Genomic DNA, 27522 nt, shown 5'->3' with positions numbered 1-27522 from the left:
CCCGGGCATAGAGGACACTTGGGAGGGTCCAGGGAGACAAGCAGCTGGGGTGGTTTATGAAAAACGTAAACCCCACACAGGAATATTCAAGAAGAAAAGGAAAGTAAGGCTCAAAAGTATCGTTTGAGTCTTAATCCGGCACCCATGAAAGTCCCCACTGGGGATACTGAGCAGGCTGCTTGGCTAAGTGGCCAGTGGCTGGTGGCCTTTGGGACTCAGCTCTGTCATCTGGAAACCTGGGAGGAGAGCGTCCTTGCCTCTGACCTCTGAGGTGATACTCCAGTCAGGTAAGGTTCTGGATATAAGCCCGGGAGAATGACACAGAGGCAAATGTCACAGGGACTCAGGTAGGCTTTGGGTCCCAGTGGCTGCAAGCCAGGCCAGTCAGTGAATCACGAGTAACAATGAATAATGGAAGTGACTCATCTTCCATCTCTAAGAAGCCAAATGTATGGATTACTAAGTTTCAGAAATATAGGGGAACGTATGCCTGTTATGTTCAAGGGTCTGGGTCCCAAGGCTAGTCCTCACATAACTCTGGCCTACCGGGCCCAGAAAGATAGCACAGTGGCATTTGCCTTGCAAGCAGCCGATCCAGGACCAAAGGTGGTTGGTTCGAATCCCGGTGTCCCATATGGTCCCCCGTGCCTGCCAGGAGCTATTTCTGAGCAGACAGCCAGGAGTGACCCCTGAGCACCGACGGGTGTGGCCCAAAAAAACAAAAACAAAAACAAATAATAACTCTAGCCTACCACCTCTGGGTACAGCGCTGGTGGCCTCTGAGTGTCGTAGGGGTGGGCCCCAGCACAATTACAAACAAAACCAAAACTATACATCTCGACATTTCTTGTAATCTGGGTGGACTGGCTCATTCTGTGCATATGGTACTTTGCTATGTGACACATGACATCTTATTTTTTTTATTGTTAAATTATCTTTATTTAAACATCGTGATTACAAATATGATTGTAGTTGTATGATTTCAGTCATGCAAAGTCATGTAAAGAACACCCCCTTAGCAGTGCAAGATTCCCACCACCAATTTCCCAGATCTCCCTTCTCCCCACTCCACCCACACCTGTACTCGAGACAGGCTTTCTACTTCCCTCATTCATTCACATTGTTATGATAGTTCTCAGTGTAGTTATTTTTCTAACTGCACTCATCACTCTATGTATAGGAAAATTTCATGACTTTATCTCTCCTGACGGCTGCATAGTATTCCATTGTATATATGTACCACAGTTTCTTTAGCCACTCATCTGTTGAAGGGCATCTTGGTTGTTTCCAGAGTCTGGCTATTGTAAAAAGCACTGCAATGAATATAGGAATGAGGAAGAGATTTTTGTATTGTATTTTTGTGTTCCTTGGGTATATTCCCAGGAGTGGTATAGCTCGATCATATGGGAGCTCAATTTCCAGTTTGTGGAGAAATCTCCATATCACTTTCCATAAAGGTTGGACTAGATGGCATTCCCACCAGAAGTGAAAAAGAGTTCCTTTCTCTCCACATCCCCTCCAGCACTGCTTGTTTTCCTTCTTTGTGACGTGTGCCAATCTCAGTCGCAATAAATAAATCTCAGTGGAATAAAGACAGACCTTCAGGTCAGTGGAATAGGCTTGAGTACTTAGAGAAGGTTCCCCAGACATATAACCACTTAGTTTTTGATAAAGGAGCAAGAAATCCAAAATGGAGCAAGGAAAGCCTTTTCAACAAGTGTTGGCACAACTGGTTAGTCACTTGCAAAAAAGTGAACTCAGATCCCCAGTTAACACCCTGTACAAAGGTAAAATCCAAATGAATTAAAGACTTTGATATCAGATCTGAAACTATAAGGTATATAAAACAACTCCATGACATAGGAGGTATGGTAGGTAAAACACTCCATGACATTGAAACTAAAGGCATTTTAAAGGAGGAAACTGCACTCTCCAAACAAGTGAAAGCAGAGATAAACAGAGGGGACTATATTAAGCTGAGAAGCTTCTGCACCTCAAAGGAGATAGTGCCCAGAATACAAAAGCCACCCACTGAGTGGGAGAAATTATTCACCCAATACCTATCAGATAAAGGACTAATATCCAAAATGTACAAGGTATTGACAGAACTATACAAGCAAGAAACATCTAACCCCATCAAAAAATGGGGAGAAGAAATGAACAGACACTTTGTAAAAGAAGAAATGCAAATGACCAAAAGATGCTCAACATCACTAATTGTCAGGGAGATGCAAATCAAAACTACTATACATGACATCTTATTTTATTATAGGCACCACAGCCTGCAAAGAGATACAGTGACTGTTAATTCTACTTGGGCTAAGAGAGCCGACCTGTGTAGAAATGAGATGTATCCACATTTCTGGGAAAGTGGCTGAGTTTTCAGAATTGTACTAGACCAGGACAGCCAGGGGACTTGGGGAATGCTGTCCAGGGTGAGGTCTTCCAGGCTAGGTAGAGAACCACCAACCACCATTTTCAAAAGACAGAAATTCCTGTTAGCCAACAAGAGGCATACAGCTGCCAATTCCTCCCCCAGCCCAGCTGGGCAAAGACAGCATGTGGGAGCAGTCACAGAAAGGTCCATCTGATTGGTTTTTTTTTTTTTTTTAAACTTTTGAAACTTTTCAGAAGATCATGTAATAGTGGCAGATAACTGCAAAGCATGAGAGGGAAGATTATGATACTTCATTTCTTTTTTGTTTTTTGTTTTTGGGCCACACCCAGCATTGCTCACGGGTTACTCCTGGCTGTCTGCTCAGAAATAGCTCCTGGCAGGCACAGGGGACCATATGGGACACCGGGATTCGAACCAACCACCTTTGGTCCTGGATCGGCTGCTTGCAAGGCAAATGCCGCTGTGCTATCTCTCCGGCCCAATACGTCATTTGTTTGATGAAAAATCATGAAAAACTCCACCCAGATCAAGAAACAGAAACAGGACGAGAGCCAGCATTCCAAAGGCTGCGTGAGTGCTTGGCATGTGGGAAGCCTGGGATCGATCCTTGGCACTATACGGATTCCTGAGCACAGAGCTTGCAGCATTCCTGGAGTACTGCCAGGTTGAACCCCCAAACCAAAATAAATTAAAACAACAATAACAAGAAAAACAACAAAACAGAAGCTGAGCATGCACCAGGCCTCTGGTCACTGAATCCTCATCACCCCTCAAACTCACCTTCCACCACGCAGTAATTGGGACCAATGTTCCACTTTCCTCAGGTTTTGGTTTTTGTTTATTTTTAGTAGAGGGTGGGCATACTTGGTTGCCCTTAGGGTTTACTCCTGGCAGGGCTTAGGCGACCATATGTGGTGTTGGGGGAATCAAACCAGGGGTTCGGGTAAGACAAGCAAGCGCATTAACCCCTGAACTATTTCTCCAGCCCCTGCTTTCTGTAGTTTTCTCACCGAAGTGTGTAGCTAAGAAGCTGAGGCCAGAGGCTGCTTTGCTCCTGGTTCTTTCATCTCTCATCTCTCTTTTACCTACAGGTTTCCCTGAACTCATTCTCTCTTCTTTTTTCTCCTCTGATGAAAATTGCTACCCCCACCCCCATTCTTCCCGTGTAACCTTACCTGATAGTAGACCTGCCCATTTCTGGGAGGGGTCCTTGGTAGGTAATAAAAGGATTTCCTCAGGGGCAGGAAGGGGATTGACTGATTTAAGGATTCAGCAAGAGAGATGGACAGAGAAGCAGGATGGGGAAGAGACAGGTTGAATGCAGGGCTAATAATGGAGATGGCTTGAAAGGTTTTAAAGCTTAGAAACCACATGTAGTGGCTAGGGCCTGAATAAAGCTGATGTCTCCTGAAACCTAACTTCTGTGGGTCATTTCCTTGCCACCACGCTAAGACCCGCCGGCTGGAGGGAGTTGCAGGCGTGTGGTCCAAGCTGGGGGAGAAAGGCCTCACCTTCTATCCATCTCACCATCATCTACCTCCACCTAGCACTCCATGATTAATCTGTTTTACTACAACAATGATGTCTGACAAGGCTGAGACAGGTCCAGGGGGGATTGGTCATGTGTTTCTGGGATTACATGGACTGGCCATGTTTCGACTGGTGCTCTCCTTTCAGATAACAGGACCCTAATCAGTAGGAATCAAGCTATCAGGAAGGTGATAGGCCTTAAAACGCAAGCACCCTGACTGCCAAATTCACAAAAGCCTTGGAACTCTGCTCCTCTGAGAAGCAGCCCAGCAGCCCAGTCAGTGACTGTTATTGTTAGAAAAGCTTTGATTCTATTGCTTTGAGGCCATCTGTTTCTTCCTACTTGTGGGTGCCTTGTGCATACTTACATCTAGAAAATCTGGTCAAAGGAAAAATGCTGTGTTGGATATATGAGGAATTCTAAAAAATTGGTAGATATAAAACAAAGGAAAAAAGAGTGTTTTCTTGGCAAAAAAATTGAAAGGACTCCCCAATCTCTGCATGGTCCTTTGGTGATATATTTTTTAAAAGGTTAATTTAAAAGGCATTATAATTATTTCTAAGTATTCCTTAGCATCTACTTTCTTTAGGAAAGAAAGTCGGGCCTGGAGAGATAGCACAGCGGCATTTGCCTTGCAAGCAGCTGATCCAGGACCAAAGGTGGTTGGTTTGAATCCCGGTGTCCCATATGGTCCCCCGTGCCTGCCAGAAGCTATTTCTGAGCAGACAGCCAGGAGTAACCCCTGAGCACCACCGGGTGTGGCCCAAAAACCAAAGGAAAGAAAGTCACGGGACCAGAGAGGTAGTAGAGCAAGTTGGGGGACATTTGTCTTGCAAGGGTCCAACTCAGATTTGATCCCTGGCACCCCGCATGTCCCCCTAAGTCCCACCAGAAGTGAACTTGAGTGTAGTCAGCCCTAAGCAATCCTGGGTTTGGAAAAAAAAAACAATAAAAAAAGAAATAAGGAATGTCACATATAGTTATTATTAACCTAAAGATAGATGGTAGCAAAGCAAAAAAGTCAATGAACAGAGCAATAAACAACTCGATGAGATTTTTCCTTAATACGGCAAGAAAAGCCATAATCCCTTTTGCCTTCCATTTGCTCTCCCCATCATAGTGTTTTCAGTCCTGATTGTGAAGCAGCAGCCTTTAGGCACTGGAAGAAAAATCCTTTTGCTGTGAAAGCCATTTTGCTGGACTTGCTCTGAGCTCTGGGGCAAGTCCTTTAACCCTAATGTCCTTACATAAACCGGAGGATAATAGGAACCTCCTGAGGTCTCATAGTAAACGTGTAGTAACAAATGTCCGTCTCTTGCACTCCTTTTCCATCAAGCTGTATCAACTTTCCTTGAGCCACATTGACTTAAAATTCAAGTCACTGAAAATCAAAATTTCAAGGAAAGGACATAAAGAATTCTGAATTTTCATTTCCCCGTGTTGCAGAAGAAACCGTTTTGGGAGTAATGTCCGTGTGAGTTTAGACTGGCAGCAAAAACAAATAAACAAAAAACTACCCAAAAACCCCATCAACTCCTCCTTTATCTTCTCCATAATTAGCCTTTCTTGTCTCTCACCTCTCCCACCATGGTGCTGGCCCAGATTTACTCAACCAGGTAACAAGGAGGAACCTGGGGGGTAAAAAAAAGGGGAGACTGGCCCTAGTTTGACCAGTTGGGAACCTGAAACCATGAGTGATCCCCATCTTCACCAAGTGGGTTGAGAATAGGGTCTGTAAATGGTAGCCTTGAACACCTGCCAAATAAAATGCCTGTCAAAGCCAGACGGTGGGTGGGTGACAGATGAGAGTAAAGGCAGGCCTAAAGTATGACTCATGCCACAATCAACGGGCAGCAATATCTGTGTGAGCTTAAGAGTTAGGACATCGATGGGCTCATGTGTACTTAAATGCCAACTATCAAACCTCTATGAGTCCATCAAGGCACATCCAGGGACTCTGACCAGTCAAATGTACTTTTCTTTAAGACAGTTATGGCCAGGGAGATGGTACAGAGGGTAGCTCATTTGCCGTGCATGCAGTAAATCTGACACTGATCCTCAGGCATCACATATGGCTCCCTAAGGAGTGATCCTGTAGTACTGAGCCAGGAGTAAATCTTGAACGCTGTTGAGTATGCCCCCCCATCCAATTAAATAAAACAAACAAAAGATGAAGATGCAAATGCGATTTCTGAAGATTGAAATAAACACAAGTCTTGCAAATTCATAGTCTGGCTTCCAGTGGCTCTAGCATGGATGGTGCTTGAGTCATTTCAATGACCATTCATTGAACTCATCCTTCCTATTTCTTTCCTTTTTTGGTAGGGGGATGTCTTTTTTTTTTTTTTTTTTTTTTTTGGCGGGCACACCCAGCAGCACTTAGGAGGTACTTCCTGGTTCTGTACTAAGGAATCACTTTTGGTAGACTCTGGGGACCATGTGGGATGGCAGAGATCAAACCTGGGTACTGGGTCAACCACATGCAAGGCAAATACCCTTCCCACTGCGCTATCACACTAAATCTTTTTGTTTGTTTGTTTGTTTGTTTGCTTTGTTTTTGTTCTTGTTTATGGAATACACCTAGCGATGCTCAGGGATTACTCTTGGTTTCTACATTCAGTAATTACTCCTGGCAGTGTTTGGGGGTACCATATGGGATGCGGGGATCAAACCCAGATTGGCTACATGAAAAGCAAACACTCCACCCGCTGCACCATCACTCGGGGCCATAAACTCGCCTTTTCCACCCTGCACAAATACAAAGTCACAGGCAAACTGTCTCACTGGCTGGGTCACATGGTTATCTCTGCTTTGGAGCACCAGGAAAACACGAGTCCAGGAAACATGAAGGGAAATGAATGACTCAGAGGCTTGGTCTGGCCAACATCACCTGTTTTTCCTCCAGTTTAAAGGAACCACAGGCCTCCACATTCGTTATCAAAAGGGGAAAATGCATCCTTTAACAGTTCTTGGGAATGCTTCTCACAGGAGCATAGTCCAGCACGCTTATGATACACAGTACCACAAACAGAGAATTCAGATACTTCCCCTAAAATCACTTCTTTTTAACTCCTGGGGGGGGGGAGATGCTGGGACTGAACACATTGCAGAGAAGAGCCTCGAAGGGCCCCCCATTTTTTCTACTTGAGATGCTTTTGTGGCAGAACAGATATCCTCCCCTCTGTAGAAACCCCTAAGATGAGCATGCATCCTTTACTTTATTATATACCTATCTATATCTACATCTATCTATCTATCTATCTATCTATCTATCTATCTATCTATCTACCTATCTATCTATCTATCTATCTATCTATCTATCTATCTATCTATGCAAAGTATCCGGTGCTCAAGTTTTGCAAAGAAAAATCTTCAGTAGAAAAGCATCAAAACATTTCAAGCGTGAAATTATTCTAGGCCAAATGCTGCGGTGGATGAACAGCGGCCAATGTTTTATGATGATATATTCTTGCGCGGTACAAAATAAAAAAAGACCAAGAACAAAGTGAATCAGGACAACTGGGGGTGCCTCTCGCCTCCTGCTCCCCAAGGTCAAGATCACTGGTCCCCCCTTGAGTAAAAGCTGCAGAGGGCGCCCGGAGCGCGCAGCCTGCGACAAGGTCCCGCCGGCGGCCTTACCTGGTGACTGCGGTACCACGCGCGCGACAGGGACCCGTTGGCGGCCGCCGGACCCCCGTACGTGAAATTGCGGGCGAGGTCGTCCAGGGCGGCCGCCACGGGGTCCCCGGGCTCTCCGGGCACCCGGGCCGCCATCAGCCCCGCGAGGAGCCGCGCTTCCGGCTGCGTTGACACCTGGCCCCGCCCCGGACCCGCCCACCGCGCACCTGCCCGAGCACCCGGCCCGCCTCTCGCCCTGCGCCGCCCCGCCCCGGACCCGCCCACCGCTCACATGCCCCGCCCACCGCGCGTTTGCCCCGCCCATCGCGCACCTGCGCCGCCGGCCTCTATCTCCTCCCCAAGCACCCAGGTGCCTGCCTGCCTTTGCCCCAGCCTTGCAAGCGCTGCTCCCAGCCCGAGCCCCAGTGCACCCGCTGCAGGCCACCTCCCCGCGCCCCACCGAGGTGCCTTGGAGCCTGGCTGCCTACTTGTGTGTGGAAGGAACTGGAGGAAAGGCAGCGACTAGATCTCCCTTCCGTGCAGTCTGGCCTGGCAGTTTGTTCCCAGGTTTACCCTGAGCAGTGCATGTCCCTATGTGGGGACACAGGGGAGACTCTGGGCCTTCTCCCTGTGATTCTCCGCAATGCAATGCTCCGGGCAGGGCTTAGAGATGCTGAGCAGAAGCAGCTGCCCTGGGGTTCCGCCTGGGCCACAGCTGGAGGTAGGGCCCAGGCGGTTTTAGAGATTGAAGTCTTAGAAGGGGCGTAGGTGCTTGTGGACGTCTTAGAAGTGGTTAAAATGGTTGAACTCCTATAAGCTGCTGAAGTCTTTGGGCTTCTGAAACCTGAACTCTCTCCCTGGCCATCCCCCATTTGTTAAAACTGTGTCTGGGAAAGTCACACAGGCGGGGGAATGGGAGAGAACTTGGAAGCCCAGACTCCCTCCTGGGCCCAAGCCTCCCAAGTGCCCTGAGTCTCTATTTCTGGAATGCAGGAAGGACTCCCCAGTGGGTTCTGCGAGAGCTACGGGTGTCAGAAGATCTTTTGCTTCCTTTTGGGCTTCCCGTGGTGTTCCCTGCTGCTCCCAGGCGTCCTGCATGCAGAGCACTGCACTCCATTCCAGAGCCCCTGATTCTGGCGGTCTGAATGGGCTCCAATTAGCAGCCCTGGGTTCTGACTTGTATTCAAACTACACGCCCCACAAAGCTCCCCCAAAAGGCTCTGTAAGTGTCACTCTCATTTTGGCAATTCCATGTGGTCACCGAAGTGCCGGAAATTGGGAATCTTTCATTTATGAAATACTGAGGTTTTCTTTTTGTTTAGTTTCGGTTGTTGGCAATGCTCAGGTTACTCCTGGCTCTGTGCTCAGGAATCACTCCTGGCAGTGCTTGGGGACTATATGGGATGCTGGGGAACTAATCTGGGTTGATTGTGTGCAAGACAAGCACCCTTCCTGCTGTATATCGTTTGGTTTCTTCTTTTCTTTTCTTTTATGATGTGCTGGGGGACCTTCCAGAAAAATAATTTTTGGGGAGAGGTTAACAGGGCCTAAAGAGGACATTTTCACAGAGTTTCGTAAGGGATATTTCAGAATGAGGAATCAAGTATCCTTTGAGTAGAGAAAATGATAAGGTACCTCAGAAATTGTATACTTTCTAGGTTGAACTCCCAAAATGCTCAAGAACAGTTAGTGCCTACTATTCTCAATTTTAAGAGGTTCATTTATTTCAATAAATACATATCTGAAGGGGGGAAATAGCATCTCCTTTATATATCTGCTGTCACATCATTTGTGTTGGTGGCTTTATTCACATTCATTTCCACTGAGATGCTATAGAGAGAAACAGACTATCCCATGCAAAGTGACTCAAACAGGTATTTAATTCCCCCAGAATGATGGGGGCTCTATGTTGTGTTGTGCTCTCTTCCCTGCCCTGTCTTCTCTGCCATCCTGTGGGATGTTCTCTGTCCCTATACATGGTGGCATCTCTGGGCATTATGTGTTTTTTTTTGTCCCCCAATTCACAATACAGATCAGGCAAAGGGCCTGGGTTGAGGTGTAGATGGGGTGCATTTACTGTACCTCCTCTTTCTATACAGTCAGTGTAAAGAACACAGCCTGTGGTAAGAATTGGGAGGCCTTATCTTTGGACATTATGTGTTAACCTGAGGAATCTAAGAAAGCTGGGTCTGACTTTTGTTTGTTTGTTCTGGGGCTACACATAGGGGTGCATGGTGTCACCTCTGGCTCTGAGCTCAGAAACCACTCCTGGCAGGCTGGGGGACCACATGAGATGCTGAGGGTTGAATCTGGGTCTGCCACGTGCAAGGCCAATTCCCTCCTCACTGTGCTATCACTCTGGCCCAGGACATTACTTCTTCTGCACCGTTTACTGTGGAGAACATTTCCAAGAACCTCGCAAGCAGCCTTCCCACTGCCTTCACTCCATTAGCCAGGATGGAGCAAGATGCCCATGTTCTACTTGCAAGGGAGCCTGGGAAAGTAATTCTTGGGCATTTGCAGCCTTCAGAAAGGGTCACTGAGATCTACCAACAAGAAGGATCCTAGAAAGTGGTGGGGTGGAAGCACCTGAAAAGCCTGGTCCCAGACCAGTTTAGCATATTCCATAGCAGCATGACTCTAGAGCCCCACAAGCAAAGGCGAGCTGTGCTGTTTTCCTCTTTAGAATGTCTCACCCTTGGGCCCGGAGAGATAGCACAGCGGCATCTGCCTTGCAAGCAGCCGATCCAGGACCAAAGGTGGTTGGTTCGAATCTCGGTGTCCCATAGGGTCCCCCATGCCTGCCAGGAGCTATTTCTGAGCAGACAGCCAGGAGTGAACCCTGAGCACCGCCGGGTGTGGTCCAAAAACCGATAAAAAAAAAAAAAAAAAAAAAAAAGAATGTCTCACCCTTGGGGCCAGAGCGATAGCTCAGTGGTAGGGCATTTGCCTTGCATGAGGCTGACCCAAGATGGACCTCGGTTTGATCCCTAGCGTCCCATATGGTTCCCCAAGCCAGGAGCGATTTCTGAGCATGTAGCCAGGAGTATCTCCTGAGCATCACCAGGTGTGACCCAAAAACAAAACAAAACAAAAAGTCTCGCCCTCGACACAATGAAGTTCCTACTTTTTTTGTTTGTTTGTTTGTTTGTTTGTTTTGGTTTTTGGGCCACACCTGGCCGTGCTCTGGTTACTCCTGGCTATCTGCACAGAAATAGCTCCTGGCAGGCACGGGGGACCCTATGGGACACCGGGATTCGAACCAACCACCTTAGGTCCTGAATCGGCTGTGCTATCTCTCCGGGCCTCCCCCCCCTTTTTATTTATTTATTTATTTATTTATTTATTTATTTATTTATTTATTTATTTATTTATTTATTGCCAGCTGAAACTATCCTCTTAGCCTTTTGCATTGCTCCCTGCTGCTAACTCCCACCGAGTCTTTGAAGGAAGGAGCATTTTCCCACCTGCTTTGCAATAGTTTCCAAGCCTCTGATCTGGGGGAAGGAGGCAGTTGGTGCGAACCTGGCACTAGTGGAGGTTGGCATGTGACAAGGCAGTGATCTGGTTTCCAGGATGTCACCACCGATGTCATCCTGGCTGGGGTGGCTGTCCTAGCACGTGGGCGTGGCAGAGACAAAGCCTTCGGGGACTGACGCACACGGTTTGCAAGGGGGCGGCAGCAATGCTATTTTGAGCACAGCAGTGTAGGTGGCTGCATACGGCGCAGGGCTCTGAGTAGCCTGGATCTCCATAGAGGTTCTTTAGGGCATGTCCTGATGGCTTTCCAGGACACTGGGTGACTCTGACAGCCCTCCTGTGCCTAGAGCTGCATTGCTAGCTGAAGATCAGCTTTTCTCAAGGGAGTTCAAAAAAGTCTGGCATTTGGAGCTGGGTTCTACCAGGAACCTGGAGACAAGGGGACTTGGAGCCTGCCTGTCTTGGGGTCATGGGCTGTTAGTATGTCTCTGCTATGCTCGATCGCTGGTTGACCCAGATTGAGTGGCTCTATCTCTCTGTGCAGGACATTCCTTCGTCACCTGTGAAAGGGCAATGAATCAAGAAACAGAAACTGCTTCTTACCATTTCTGACCTGCAATCAGAGGGATTTCTAAAATACAAACCACAGATGAAGGCATTAATCCATGCAAGATCAATGAAGTCAGGCTCATCCTGAGACCACTAAGCATGGAAAGAGAAGCTACAGACAAGTCATTTGCTTGCCGCTTGTAGGATGGACACAGACAACCCAACTGGTACATGTTTAAACATGGATACAGGCATTTGGCATAAGAGGAAATATAAGTGGCTAATCTGTGCAAATATTTCCAGCTTATCAATAATCAGAAAATGTAAATCTCAAGAATCAATTTATACCTGGTTGAATAAAAACAAGTTTTTTAAAAATTACACTTGAGGCCCAGAGTAATAGCATGTAGGGTATTTCCCTTGCATGCAGCTGGCCCAGGTTTGATCCCTGGCATCCCATATGGTCCCCTGAGCCCACTCAGTAATTCCTGAGCACAGAGCCAGAAGTCAGCCCTGAACACAGCTGGGTGGGGCTCAGAACCAAAATGTAAATTATACTTGACTGTTTTGTGTGTGTGTGTGTATGAACAAAAATGTTGGGGTTACACTTGGAGGTGCTCAGGCATACTCCTGGCACTGTGATCAGGGATTATTCTTCAAGGAAGCCTTGGGACCAGGTTGACTGAGTGCAAGGCAAACACCCTACCTGCTTTCTTTTTAATTTAAAGTTTTTTAGTGCACAAAACGAATATCCCAGGAACAGAACAGTTACTGACTCATTAAGGATGAAGCATTGTATAAAAGAGGCTCTTCTCCACTTAGGAAATATGTACATAATTATTAAGACATGCAAGGAGTTAAACACTGTAGGTTTAAATGCAAATTCTAAAGTTGTGCACAACATTCATGTATGATGGGGCCGGGCGGTGGCGCAAGAGGTAAGGTGCCTGCCTTGCCTGCGCTAGCCTTGTACGGACCACAGTTCGATCCCCCGGCGTCCCATATGGTCCCCCAAGCCAGGAGCAACTTCTGAGCGCATAGCCAGGAGTAACCCCTGAGCGTAACCAGGTGTGGCCCAAAACCAAAAAAAAAAAAAAAAAAACCAAAAAAAAACAAAAAAACATTCATGTATGGCATATTATTTCATGGCAGAAATATATTCATAAGGATGTATATGACATTTACACTCACAGGAAGGATGCTGTTGGCTCAAATATTAAATAAAAAATGTGTAAGAGAGGGGCCGGGCTGTGGCGCTAGAGGTAAGGTGCCTGCCTTGCCTGCGCTAGCCTTGGACGGACCGCGGTTCGATCCCCCGGCATCCCATATGGTCCCCCAAGCCAGGAGCGACTTCTGAGCACATAGCCAGGAGTCCCTGAGTGTCACCAGGTGTGGCCCAAAAACAAAAACAAAACAAAACAAAAAAAAATGTGTAAGAGGTAGTTTTGTCAATGCAAGGTGATTAAAAAAAAAAAAACTACCTTGCTTTGGTTATTTCCTCAAAAACTGCAACCATGTCTTATTCTAGTTTTATGGATCAGTCAAGAAAATAAAGATGCCCTAGAAGAAGCTAATTTGTAGCACTCTGAGAACCAATTTCCCCAAATGGACAAGGGTGTTTTTAAAAACAACTACTTGAAAATCCCTGGGAAGTCTCCATAGGATTCCCTTTTTGTCTAGAATTCAGTGGTCCTCAAACTTTTTAAACAGGGGGCCAGTTCACTGTCCCTCAGACCATTGGAGGGTCTGACTATAGTAAAAACAAAACTTATGAACGAATTCTTATGCACACTGCATATATCTTATTTTGCAATGAAGAAACAAAACAGATACAAATACAATATGTGGCCCGCGGGCCATAGTTTGAGGACCACTGGTAGATTATTAAAGAGATTTTGGCTCAATGGATACCTATTAAAATTTGAACTTAGGGGCCGGAGAGATAGCATGGAGGTAAGGCGTTTGCCTTTCATGCAGGAGGTCATCGGTTCGAATCCCGGCGCCCCATATGGTCCCCCGTCCCTGCCAGGAGCAATTTCTGAGCCTGGAGCCAGGAATAACCCCTGAGCACTGCCGGGTGTGACCCAAAAACCAAAAAAAAAAAAAAAAATTTGAACTTAAATTGTAGGAATGAATCCATTTTCTCAAATCTATGTGTGTCAGATGGGGTTAATTTCTACAATAACCCAAGAACAGTGACAGCTGTCCTGTTATTACAAGTCATGGACTGCTTTAAGTTGTATATATACCTACACAGACACACACACATATATAACATATGCATATATATATACATATATATATATATATCTGAAAGGGTTTGAAAGAGTCTTAGTGTGTGAAATTGCATAATGAATATTCCAAGTGATTGTATATAATTTCTCATATTTCACAAAGTCACCATATCTCTACTCAAAGGAAGGTTCTGACAGTTTATTGCTGCATGCTGCTTTATTGGTAGACATGGAAGGGAAGGTCTATCAAATCTCCTGTTCCTTGAACAAAATTATTATTTACATACAAACATATGTTTGACATGCTGCAACAAATGCCACTGTCTGAGTGGCTTAAAATGCCAGAAGAGGGAGGTCACAGTGTAGCCAGGGACAGACTGGGCTCAGGGTTGCCCTCTGACCTGAACCTGGAATCACTCAGCGCCTCTGATGACGGCCTCTCCCGGGCATGAGGATTCTATCTCCCAGCAGCTCTGCTCATACCACCAATCCCCTACCCGCTTTGAGGGATGAGGATTTAGATATAAGGATCTGGGGGTTCACCAACCTTTGAACCAGAGTGCATACAAATGTCAGAAACATTCATTGATACTATTGACATTGGAAATGCCAATGAAACTAGCATCTGTGATAAAGATGATGATGCATGCCTGAATTTTACTCTTAAATATACTCATCCGGATGGCATGGAATTAGGGAGAGTGTACAGTGGGTAGGATGCTTGTCTTGTATGCAGCAGCCCTTGGCTTATCCTTGGCATTACATAGGCCCATTGAGTCCCACCAAGAGTGATTTCTAAGAGGAGATCCAAGAGTGCTCACAACCTGATCACTACTGGGTGTGGCCCCCAACAATGTCTCACTCCCCAAAGGGGATACAGCCTGCATGTTGCTCCATCCTCTCTTCTCTCAGGGGCAGGGCTACCATCCTATTGCCCAGTCAAGCTATCTCCCCCAGAGGCATCAGCCCAGTGACGTTGGGCTTGACCACATGATTTGTTTTGAAAATGTAGACAGCAGGAATATGACATCCAGGTCTAGACCTTATGTGGGATCCCTTGAAAAGAATTGGACCCCAAGTTGCCATGGATCCAGAGAATAAAGCTGGCCTGGGCAGACCAATGGGAGGGTGCTGTTGGGTGGAGCTGGGGGATGAGAAGCTTCCAGAACAGGAGAGAACATGCCCACTGTCCAGGAGGGACAAATAGCCAGCCAAGAGTCCTAAACATCTTTTGATCTTGGCAAATTGAAGAGGACATGGGCCATCTTGGCAAGCCTGGGATAAGCAGGTTCTACATTTTGGATTTAACTTGGGGACTTCAGCTCTGTCCCTGGGTTGCCATCTATCCTTCTGGATGTTTCCATAGGCCTTTCCAGGTGGAGCCAAAAACACCCTTGCTCTGACACTCATCAACCTTTAGCAAATACCCAAACAAGTTCTGCAGCTTCCTCTGGGTCCCTTATGTTGTCATCAGCAGAATTCCTGGGACACACCCCAGCTAAGACATTGTTCTTCCTCTGAGTTTCATGCCCTGCCCCAAGCTGGCACTAAACCTATATAAATATGTACTTTTTTTTTTAACTTAATAGCTGAAGACTTTTGGTTCAAGCACTGCCTGGTTTTCCTGGAAGAAAATTTATCACTCTTTTTTTTTTTCTATAATAGCTTTAAATATTCGCCAAGAACTACTTCAACTCCAAGCGGTATAATTTGTATTCCTTTGAGATTTCTTTTGGGAACAAAGAAGCAGTTTTAAAAATCAAAGCAGATTATGAAGGAGGAGGACAGTCATATTTTTTGCATCCCAAAGAAGCTCTGAGTAATTTTTATTGGTGGGGGAAAAGCAATTCTTAATCTTAAAAATGTTTTTACCATCTACCATATTTTAAAAAATCCATCAGTCATTCTCTTGAAATCACAGGTTTTATTAGCTTCCTGAAGGGTCCATAAAAAGTACTTTTTGGGGCAGGGTTTCTAAACATATCCTTTCTATTCCTTTAGAGTCCCTGCTTGTTCATCCCATCTGTCACCTGCCTGTTTGCTAACTGGAGAAAAATGTCCAAAGCTGCTTGAACTTGCCTTTGATTCCCTGAGTATCTTACTTCGTATTGGCCCAGTCAGTCATCACAGCCACACCTTAAAGACCAGGCAGGAAAAATGCAAAACACAAGAAGCAGACTAAAGTTTGTATCTCAGGGGTACACGAGAAATGATTATTTACCCCAGTTGCATTTTGTCAGCAAAATGTCCACTGGCTGAAAATTTCCTTCAGTCAGTCAGTCAGTCAGTCATCTTTAGCATGATTCTAGGCTATGCAGCATGAAACTCCTGGGTAGAGGCCTGGGGACCATATTTTCTACAAGTGAAAGTCAAGAAGATGAAGTGATGATGGCTCAGAATATTTGCAATAGGCCTATCCTAGAGAGCTGGGTGATATGGTGAGTTCAGGAAATGTTGGGAAAACTGCCCCAACATTTGAGGTACCCATTTTCACTGAAAGTCCAAGTCTAACACACCCATTTACTTCACTAATAAACAGCAAGCCTCTATGAGAGGAGGCACATTGTTAGCCAGAAAGATGACAGAGATATTGAGGAAGGAATAAAGAACTGATGTAAATACTTTCCAGACGAGGTAAGCCCCATGAAGCTAATTTTATGTGGCATCTTGGCTAGGCTGTGATGCAGGCTGGGCAGTGGCATGGGCAAGCCTGTGATGTTGGATGGGCTGTGGTGCTGGTTGGGCTGCGGTGAAGATTAGGCTGTGGTATTGGCTGGACCATGATGTTGGTTGGGCTGTGGTGTTGATTAGGCCAAGATGTTAGCTGCACTGTTGTATAGGTTAGGCTCTGGTGTTGACTGGACTGCAGTGTATGTTAGGCTTCAGAGTTGGTTAGGTGTGGTATTGAGTAGACCAAGGTGTTAGCTGCATGGTGGTGTAGGTTGGGCCCTGGTGCTTACTGGGCTGTGGTGTTGACTGGGTTGTGGTGTTTGTTAGCTTCAGTGTTGGTATTGGCTAAGCTGAGGTGCTCAATTGTGTTGAAGTTCCATGAGGGTAACTCTTAGATGTGATAACATTTATTCAATGGATTATAGAAAAGAGATGGTAATCAGGCCTAAGTAAAACAATGAGGCTCCTCTCAAGAGGAGGGGGCATTATGTCCAAGATCCAGACTGCAATAGCGACTCCTGCTACTGAGCGGAGGATCTCTGGATGCTACTTACCACATGTTACCCCACCTCCCATTCTTCCTGTGTAACCTTACCTACAAGAAAGACCTGCCCATTTCTGGGTAGGGTCTTTAGTAGGTAACAAAAAAGTTTGGCCTCAGGGGCTGAGGGGGATTTTGCATGGATGGAGGATGGAGAAGGAAGCAAGAGGAGAGATGGCTGAAAGACAAGTTAGAATGCAGGGTTGAATATGGATCCAGCATAAATGGTTATGATATGGGCCACACATGTTGGCCAGACCTGAATAAAGATGATATACTGTGAGGATTGCTTGTGAGTTTTCTACCTGCTGCTACCTGAAATTTCAGACCACTGGCTGCAGGGGGTTGGAAACATGTGGCCTGGGCTGGAGGAGAAAGGCTTCTCTTCCCTCCATCAACATACACCACCATCCAAGCCCACCCAAAGGGCTTTACTCCTACACCACACAAACCTTTGCAGGCTCAGTTTGGAAGCTGGAGTTTCCCATCTCCTCCTATATATACATTCACACACACACTCCCCCTCATACACACAACCCAACACATTCATGCTTTCACACACTCATACGCACACTCTCACACACACTCTAACATATCCACTTACACATATAAACACACTTCACCCTCACTTTTATATGCATTCTCTCTCACACACACACCCATTCACACATTCACTCATCTTCACATTCTCACATTCATTCACACACACAATCCCACATTTTCACACATTGCACATGCCCGTGCTCACACACACACACTTCACATACTATTTATTCACACATTTTCATACACCAGCAGGAATGCATGTATGTGTGTGTTCATCCCACTGGCTCTGTTTCTTTTTAGTGCCTCTCAGAAATTGCTGCTTCTGCCTCACTTTTAACATAATGAAGCATTTGAAGCCCTCATGGTAAGGCTTTTCCTGTAGATGCTACCTTCCTTCAGCATATCTATGGCACATTCCTATACCAGGTCCTGCTCTTCCAGGCCAGACTTGCTATGGGACAGACCCTGTGAGATCTAGTGGTGTGATCAGACAGAACAAAGTGGTCAGATTTCCAGTGGAGAGAATAAAGAGGACATGTGAAGAACGGAGGAAAAGCAGAATGTTGTTGGTAGGGACAGAATCTAGACCCCAGAAAATTGTCCTGCCTCTGGATGAGGGCCTTCGAAGGAAAGTACTGTGGGATCTTTCTCAGGGAGCACCTTTCCAATGGGAAAGGTTCCAGGCAGTTGAGACACAGTCAGAATAGCTTGGGAGATTAAAAAAAAAAAAGAGCCAAGAATGATATTTAAGACATAGGACTATTGACTGGGGAGGTGGTTCAATGAGATTGAGTGCATGTCTAATATACACAGAGCTCTGGGTTCAACCCCTGAAACTTCAGGGGTCCACAACGCACTGCTGTATAGAGCCTTGGAAGTGTCCAGACTGTTGGGAAGCCAATATTCCATAGATATTTAGTACAGGGAGAAAGGAACTTGCCTCTCAAACAGCCAAACACTATTTTATCCCTAGTACTGCTAGAGATCACTCTGAGCACAGAGGCAGGAGTGAGTTAAGGGCTAAGACTCTTATAAAGCTGTTCCAATGGAAAATGACAGAGGTGAATCCATTCTCGAAGGAAGTATGGGTGATTTGTAGCAAAAAGATTCCAAAGGGAACCAACCAAATAGTTGGGTTCTATATCAGACTGAATCACATAATCCCTCTTCACTGAAGGGGCGATAAAAATCATGTGGGAAAAGAAAATCTTATGAAGAATCAGACATAATTAGGTTGTTAGCTCAGATATTATTTTTGCCTTGCTTCTCAGGGATGCTCTGTGGATTAATTAGTTAATGTTTTTAAAATAAGCTCCAAGTGTCATGTACCACTGGCATAGGATTTGATTTTCAGTGGGATAAATGCAATTAAGTCATGCTGGCTTCCTAATTTTGTGGCGGGTCTGAGTGTTCTGGTGGCATGGTGTGGGGTATACAAGTTCTGGTCCTGGGGTTCCATAAGCAGCAAGCACTTCCTACTGTGAATGACATGCATCTCAGGTGAGATGAGGCATTTCATGCTTCTGATAAAAATAGCGGCTTCCTCTGATAAATGATGGTCATGTTTGTACCCAAAACACAGTGTGAAAGTATAGTCATTAAAAGTAAATACTTCAAAGTTAAGGTCAGCAGGAGAGAAAACATTATCTGAGCCCATGTTCTCTTTGCCTGTAGAGGAGAGATATAGTGCAGACTATTCAGAGAAGCCACTATTTTGATTGGAAAACATGAGTTTATAAGACTGTATAAACTGTATAGCTTCACAGCGAGAGAGAGAGAAGAGAAAAAGAAAGAAAGAAGGAAAAAGAAAGGAAGGAAGGTGGGAAGAAAAGTAGGGTAGAAGAAAGAAAGAAAGAAAGAAAGAAAGAAAGAAAGAAAGAAAGAAAGAAAGAAAGAAAGAAAGAAAGAAAGAAAGAAAGAAAGAAAGAAAAGAAAGAAAAAGAAGAAAGAGGAGGAAAGAAAAGAAAGAAAGAAAGAAAGAGAGAAAGAAAAGAAAGAGAGAAAGAGAAGAGAAAAGAGAGAAAGAAAGAGAAAGAGAGAAAGAAAGAAAGAGAAAGAAAGAAAGAAAGAGAAAGAAAGAGAAGAAGAAAGAGAAGAGAAAGAGAAAGAAAATAAAAGAAAGAAAAGAAATATAAAGAAAGAAAGCAAGAAAGAAAGAAAGAAAGAGAAAGAAAGAAAGAAAGAAAAAGAAAGAAAGAAAGAAAAGAAAGAGAAAGAAAGAAAGAAAGAAAGAAAAGAAAGAAAGAAAGAAAAGAAAGAAAGAAGAAAGAAAGAAAGAAAGAGAGAGAGAGGGAGGGAGGGAAGGAGGGAAGAGGAAGACAGAAAGAAAAGACAAAGGGATAAAAGGAAGGGAGAAACAAGGAAAGAATGTAAAAGGTATTCACTCCTATTTTGAGATTAGGTGGTCTTTGAGAGACGAATCAATCAAGATTTAGAACTTTCAACTATTGTTTGTTTATGTTGGTCAAAGGTGGTAGTTGTTGTTGTTGTTGTTGTTGTTGTATTTTTGTCTCTGAAGACCCAACGGAGGGGTGGTGATCCCACATTAGAATAGCAAAAGTCACTGAGTTTGCCAAACTCAATGGAATGACTGAACTAACAGCAGACTAGTTTTACCAAGTAAATAATCCTTGATATTCACTTGATCTGTGAATGACTATTATAAAAATTTTAAATGACCCTTGGCAGAAGAAAAAAAAAAGGTTCCCTGTTCCTATCATTGAGCTTTTGATTAAATGTGTTATCACTGTTTATGTTTATTGCACTTGAAATTAAAACAGAAAAAGGAGTCTATTTGTTAAAATAATAAAGCAAGAACCGCAACAAACGTGTGGCTTTATTTTCTGCTTGGTATAAATTTTTCTAATGGGAAACAGCTGCCGGTCATGTCCGAATTTGCTCTGATACATCAGTTAGGGTCAAATGAATGCAACATCTTTGGCCTTCCACCAGTATGTAACTGGAAAGAGAGGACTGTTCTGACCGCCCTCTCAGATAACAAAAAGGCTGTTCGTTCCTTTGGGGCTGATACCAAAACTTAACAAATGGTCATTGCTTTAAGTTTGGTTTTGGCCTATGCCAGGAGATTAAGAAATGGTCTCATGGCTTTCACTCCCAGGAGTAGAGCTTGCAGTTAAGAAACATGCCTGGGTCCTTCGAAAAAGTCAGATTGTCTAAATCAGCCCCAGCAGCTCCCAAAGGCCTTCTGTGAGATGTAGCAACAGTCATGTTTGCTAACTTTCCTGTTGACTCCCCGGCTGCATTCTTCCTGTAGCTCTCTGTCAAGTCGGAAACTGCTTTGTGTTTGCCCCGACTCTAGAAGATTATTATTTTTCAATAAATACTTGCAGTGATGGTTACTTGAAGTGATGGGCTCACTTGGTTCATCTTCAGAGAAGGCACAGGTCAATGCTTCTCATCTGAGAAAGCAGAGAGTTCTCCAGTAAAAATGGCCTCCTGGTGAAAGCTGTTTCTCAGCCCCCAGATGCCCTCCCTTGAGGCAGTTGGGCCTGAAGGTCTCAGTGATCTCTTTCTGAGAACTCAGATACATTCCTTGAGGCAGCTGGACCTGGACCAGACAGTAACCTGGACCTCAGTGAGTCCTGGTTCATCCTCACGATGAGAAAAATGTGTATCTGAGGGGGTTTGTTCTATACATATGCCCCTAAGATGGAACTACTTGCCTCCTTTGGGGCAACTCCCCAGTTCTTCATATTATGTTTTCTCCATCCTTGCTAGTGCTGGCTAGTGTAGGGCAAATGATCTTCTTGGCTTACCATGAATGGTTTTTATTTTGGAGACTTCTGGAAAGGATCGGGGGACCCTAATCACTGGTAAAGAAGCACTGGTAGAGAATATACGCTGGTGGGTCAGAGAGGAGAGGCTTTCTACCTCAGTAATGGGTGGGGGCATGGAAGGTTCTGGAATACAGTAGAATATTTCACTGTTCTTTTTTAGTTGGGGTCAGGAGGCATATCCTACTGCTGAAATACTGATACTCTCTAACATTTTTGTTTCATTATTTTTTTTTAATGTTGGTTCTGACCCACTAAATTGATTTCACAACTCACTAATGGGCTGGAAACCACAGTTGGCAAAAATGTGCTCTAAATAAAGACACATTCATCCTGTAATGTATAAACCCTCCCAAACTCCATTCTCTTCGGGTTGAAAACTCGGGGTCACCCATATTTTAATGGCAGCCTTTTCTGTCTTTTCATGATTGAGTTGAAAATAATTTATTTCACAGTATGCTCAAATAAGAAAATCTTGTGTTCAGGGCTGCATTATGTAACATGCATATTATTGCATGAAGTAGATTTAAGACTAATAAATCTTGATCTTATTTTCTCTGATCAAATCGCAATGCTTACTTGGAGAGAAAGCTAATTCCACCTACTCCTTTTTCTTCAGCACTGCGGGAGAAACACATTTGACACACACAACACAACCTTCCACGTGTGATTGTGTTGCACATGGGAGTCATCATTGGTCTCCTAAAAAGAGCACTTTGCTACCTCCTGAGGACCTGGACTCACATCTTATGTAGCTGTTCTGACTTCCTGGGCTGCTAATCCTTTGAGACCCAGATATAGGGCAGGATAGCCTAGGTCAAATGAAATGTCTACCAATGTTGCCTTTCTGCAAACTTTAGTGGTAAGTATTAATATTTTGGGGTTCATGGCATGATAAGGAAATAGTATCAGAAATAAAGAAATACCTTCTTAGACTGCTGCATTGTCCACATCAATCAAGGACACTCTCTCACTTCTCTCCTCGTTTTTCTCTCTAGCCTCTTTTTTTTTAATTTTTGAAAGTTTAAAAAAATATGAAGGATTAAGTGAAAAAAATTCTGCTATTTGTGATTATATGACTAGACTTTGAGTACAGTGTTGTAGTAAACCATACAATGTTAAGTATTGTATAATCTAATTTTTTTATAATTGAAATTTTTATTTAAGCACAATAATTACAAGCATGATTGTAGTTGGGTTTCAGTCATAAACAGAACACCCCCTTCACCAGTGCCACATTCCCACCACCAATGTATTTTTAATATTTTATTTAGTTATGGCGGAGGAGGTTTGAGGACCATACCCAATAGTACTCAGGGGCTATTTCTGGCTATGTGGCTCAGAAGTGATCCCTAATAGTGCTCAGGGGACCATATGTGGTGTTTGGGATTCAAACCAGGGTCAGACACATGCAAGACCAGTGCTTTAGCTCCATTCCTAAGTTCTATGTCCCTATGTCCTGATACCTGCTTTCCATCTCTGTAGGTTTCTGAAACTATCCTCCTATAATTCTTTCTTCATTGGCTGATCTTCCCACCATCCAAGTTCTCAAAAGTTCCAAGTTATCTTTATTCTGTAGTTCATTCCAAAAGACAAACCTGAGTAGCCAGCCCTTCTTTTCCATTCCCAAGGACATGCGCCTAGTCCAGAGATCCTTTGTCTCATTTCTGGATCATGACCATAACCTCCTAACTCATATTATCACTGCTTAGCCTTCAGCCCCACCCTTTCTACAATTTTCCTGGAACAAGGAAAGTAGAAAACACCAAAGCCAGTGGAACAAGGTAGGTGGGTAAACAATCTATTCTCCTGCTGCTGCTGACCTCATTCACATCTATGAATCACAGATGAAGAGAACATGCAATACAAAGTTTGGCTAACAACAACAACAACAAAACAGGAGTAAATGTTGAAAACTCAGGAAGAGGGTGAGGTGTTTTTGGAAGCAGACAGAGCAAGAGAAATAGCAAGTGTGGAGAATAGAGAAGATTCTTTTTTTTTTTTTTTAAACTTTGGGGGAGGGGTTAGGGCTACACCTGGTGATGCTCATGGGTTACTCCTGGCTCTGAGCTCAGAAATCGCTCTTGGCTTAGGGGACCATATGGGATGCCAGAGGATTGAACCATTGTCCGTCCTAGGTCAACCGAGTGCAAGGCAAACACACTACCGCTGTGCCACCGCTCCTGCCTCAAGAGAATAGAGAGGATTCTAACCCTATAGAAAAAAGATTCTAACTCATATAAAAGTTTCATTTCTTGTAGGTTGGAAATGGATTGTGTGTGACAGAAAATTTTGCACTTTTGAGCAAGGAGTTTTGGGGAGCAATACTTGAAAGATGCATGACTGGGGGTGGGAGAGAGAAAGGATCTGGAACTGGAAGCCAGCAGCACAGCTTTCTTTTTTTTCTGAGAAGAGCTCCTGGAGAACTCTGAGAAAGCCAACTCATTGGCTATATGGACCTTAGGCTCATGTGTGCATATTAGAGTTGTAGGAAAGTTGTAGGGCTCCAGCATGGCTGTGTGCTGGTTTGAAGAAATGTGAATATGACTGAGGTAAACCCTGAGTAGACAGAGAATGAGATACACTGGTGGAAGGAGAGAGACATGATTGGAGAAATGAGGATTTGGGGCCAGAGACACAGGGTAGGGTGCTTGCCTTGAATGCTGCAGAGTTCAATTTAATCTTGGCTTTGCATAGGGTCTCCTGAGCACCCCAGGAGGATCCTGGAGCTCAGAGCCAGGAATCAGCCCTGAGCACCACTGGTGTGCTTCCCCACCCCAAATGTTGATTTTATGAGGCTGGAGAAATAGCACAGGGGATGATGAGTTTGCCTTGCATGCTGCCAACCACAATTTGATCCGCACACACCATGATTCTCCAAACACCACTTAATGTGTCCTTGTAAGCTTTAAGCACTGGCTAGGGTGGCCTGGATGAACCCCCTGACCCTTGGCTTCCTGAGCCAGTTAGAAGGCCCAAAAAACAAAACAAGAAGATGATTTATCTTCTGGAGATAAGAGAAAAAAATGAAAGAGGAAAGAGAACCTTTGTGTCTCTTTTCCTTGTTTTAGAGATGAGGAGCCTGGTCGGTTTCAGAGGTTGACAAACTCTGGCCTGATGGAAGATGGAAGAAAGAAAGGGAGAAATGTGGACATTTACCTGCAAAATCTTCCTTTGTTCTTTTTATTTTTAGCAGCATTCAGCTTAGTTATAGAAATACACCCTAAAAACTTTCCACTTGATGCTCTTTCTTAAGGAAGTCACTTAGAGAGTTAAGCACTTTGGCGACCTCTCACTTTATAAACTGGATGTATGCATAGGCCACTTGTATGCCAGAAGTCAAGTCACAAGTGAAGTCACATGCAGACTTCTGAGAGAAAGATGCAACTAAAGTTAGTGGGGAAATGCATCGTCTTGTAACACTACAGAAGACACACACAGAGGCAGCTTCAGATGCAAGAGGAGGAAGTAGTTTAGGAGGACTAAGATTTTCAAGATAAAATATCAGTTTGGGAGTAAACCAACATTCTTGGGCTGTGATGCTGTTTCTTTGTGAAGGAGGGGAAAATACAGAGACAAATCACTCAGAATGTTCCAGAATGCTGTGGGCTTCAGGGACCATGTGCAGGAAGGGGATAAGCTGCTAAGGTAGGCGAGTATGAGAACTGTCTGTTCGGCATTGACATTGCCACAGAAATGGCTGCCTTGTGGTCCACCTTGTTTTGAGGGCCACTAGGGAAAATCAGCAGTCTGACTTAACAAGTGGGGGATTAGAAGCTTCTCCAAATAAAACTCAGAGAGCTCTAAATGTGTCATCATTAGGACTGGGAATTTGGGCTTAAGAGGACCAAGACAGAGACAAGAGATCGTGCCTATATTCTTAGACATTTATTTATAAGTCACTTTCCATTTGCTAAATATAAGTATAAAAATGATTTCTTAATTACAAAGTCTTGCATCATGAACTACATATTCCAAACAACGTTGTAGCACAAATAACAACTTAAAGGATCATAAGATTGAATTTCGGGTAGTAGTGGCAGTTGTTCAAATGGCCAAACTTAGCCAGCTAATGGTCTGATAATGAAATACACTCAAAAGAGTGATTCTTTCATTTATCAGAACTTGAAGGGCAGGGAGAAAGAGGCAGACAACATTCATTTATCCAGTATTAAGATTCAATAATAGGGGCTGGAGAAAAAGCATAGCAGTAAGGCATTTGCCTTGCATGCAGAAGGACCGTGGTTTGAACTCCGGCATCCTGAACCAGGAGTAGCCCCTGAGTGCTGTCAGGTGTGACCCAAAAACAAAAACAAAAAAAAAGATTCAGTGATAGAATGGAATTTTATTTTATTTTTATATCTTTTTAAAAAGAGCCTGTTTTGTGTCTGAACAGAATGCTGGGTAGGCAGCATGCTGTTAAAAAAAAATGAAGGAAAAGAAGATAATTCTAAGAAATTATTCGTTTTGAGTTGAGTCACCCAAGAGGACCAAATGGAAATGCATTAAGGAACCAGGCTGGATGCTGAAATTCACCCCATCTTTCACCATCAGCTGCAGATGGACTTGGGGTTCTGAGTTCTCTGCTTGAGCTTCAGTCTTCCCAGCCAAGAACTGGTGGGGAGGGGCCATACCCTCAAGCTCTCCATAGCCATGCATCCCACTGTGAAGGAACATGCTGAGAAGAGCCAGTAAAGGAGGAATCCAAATTTGGAGTCGACCTCACCTGGTCCATGGAAATTCTTCACCATCTGTTTGAGATTTGTGTGGCTTTGTGTGAGAAAGACTTTCTTGCAGGGTGGGTGGGACCTAGGCTGTCTCTCAATTTCTATATGGAAAAAAATTTCTATCTGCTTATGGCTTTCAACAAGCTATTGGAAAAAAAATCTGAATCCAGATTTATAAAGTATCAGCTGATGCTTGGTGAAAACAATAGGGGTATTTTGAGGGCTGCAAAGCTCTTATTTGAAGTTGTTTGAAGCTATACTCACTTTATCAGGGTCATTTTATTAATAGTAATATGAGTATATTTATTAAAAATTAGTATTTATTTAATATTTATTATTAGTTAATATTATTATTGTTTTAATACTAATTTAATAATTTGATTAAATAATTTAATAAATACTGTTTATTAAATAGTAGGATTAGTAAGTCTTTTTAAGATTGGAAGTCTCGGGCCTGGAGAGATAGCACAGCGGTGTTTGCCTTGCAAGCAGCCGATCCAGGACCTAAGGTGGTTGGTTCGAATCCCGGTGTCCCATATGGTCCCCCATGCCAGGAGCTATTTCTGAGCAGACAGCCAGGAATAATCCCTGAGCACTGCCGGGTGTGGCCCAAAACCTCCCCCCACACACACACACACAAAAAAAAAGATTGGAAATCTGATAGGCCTCTGAAAACCACTGAAAATCATTTAGCTTCAACCTACAGAGTAAGGAACCAGATCCAAAATATTTGGTGGAGGAGCCTACAATTCTTTAGTTTATTTGAATATCACCATTTAGGTGACTATAGGAGTTGATACTCAATAGATTTATGTTATTTATTTATTGTGGTTATGGGGCCACATCCAGTGATGCTTAGGCTTAACTCCTAGCTCTAGCTTTGTGTTCGGGGAACCATATGGGGTATCTGGATTCTAAACCAGTTGTATATAAGGCAAATGGCTTACCTCAACTTATTATCTTTTTAGCCTTCATCTGTTGTCACTCAGATTACAGCCATTCTAACGGGTAATATTTCGACTTGTATTTTTCTAACGGCTGATGAAACGTCTTTGCATATGCTAATCATTTTTTACCTACTCCGGTTGGAATGGGTCGCTATTCTTTTCTTACAGTATTGAGAGAGTTCTTTACATATTCTGGATCTATGTTTTCTATCAAATATATGATTAATAAATATTGGAGCCCTTCAGTGTCCCTTTCTTCTGAGTCCTCTGCAGTATGAAATATAATATTAACAAAGTCTAATTTGTCCCCTGTGCTGTTGGTATATTTTTAAAGAAATCAAGATCACAAATGGTTTTTTTCTAGTAGTTTTATTTTATTTTATTTTTTGTTTTGGAGCTATATCCTGTTGTCCTCAGGGGTTATTTCTGACTCTGCACTCAGTTGTCACTCCTGGCGGTGCTGGGTGGACCATATAAAGTTTTGGGG

At 44.0% G+C, this 27522-nt stretch overlaps 1 protein-coding gene and 1 non-coding gene across 2 annotated transcripts in view; both read right to left on the bottom strand.

Moving 5' to 3' along the window:
* Window positions 1-7704, bottom strand: part of NIPAL2 (NIPA like domain containing 2) — a 69593-nt gene extending 61889 nt beyond the window's left edge. The window contains exon 1 of the mRNA XM_049773910.1: window positions 7569-7704. Within this exon, the coding sequence (XP_049629867.1) occupies window positions 7569-7703 (135 nt within the window). The 5' untranslated portion in view covers window position 7704. The remainder of the gene's footprint in view (window positions 1-7568) is intronic.
* Window positions 7705-9554: 1850 nt separating this feature from the next.
* Window positions 9555-9687, bottom strand: LOC126010027 (small nucleolar RNA SNORA51). Its single transcript, XR_007496168.1, has one exon. It is a non-coding gene; the product is annotated as a small nucleolar RNA SNORA51 (small nucleolar RNA).
* Window positions 9688-27522: the final 17835 nt, after the last annotated feature.

Source organism: Suncus etruscus, chromosome 5, assembly GCF_024139225.1.
Source record: "Suncus etruscus isolate mSunEtr1 chromosome 5, mSunEtr1.pri.cur, whole genome shotgun sequence".
Taxonomy (NCBI): domain Eukaryota; kingdom Metazoa; phylum Chordata; class Mammalia; order Eulipotyphla; family Soricidae; genus Suncus; species Suncus etruscus.
Note: the sequence above shows the minus strand (reverse complement) of the source record. Positions and strands in the feature narration are given on the sequence as shown.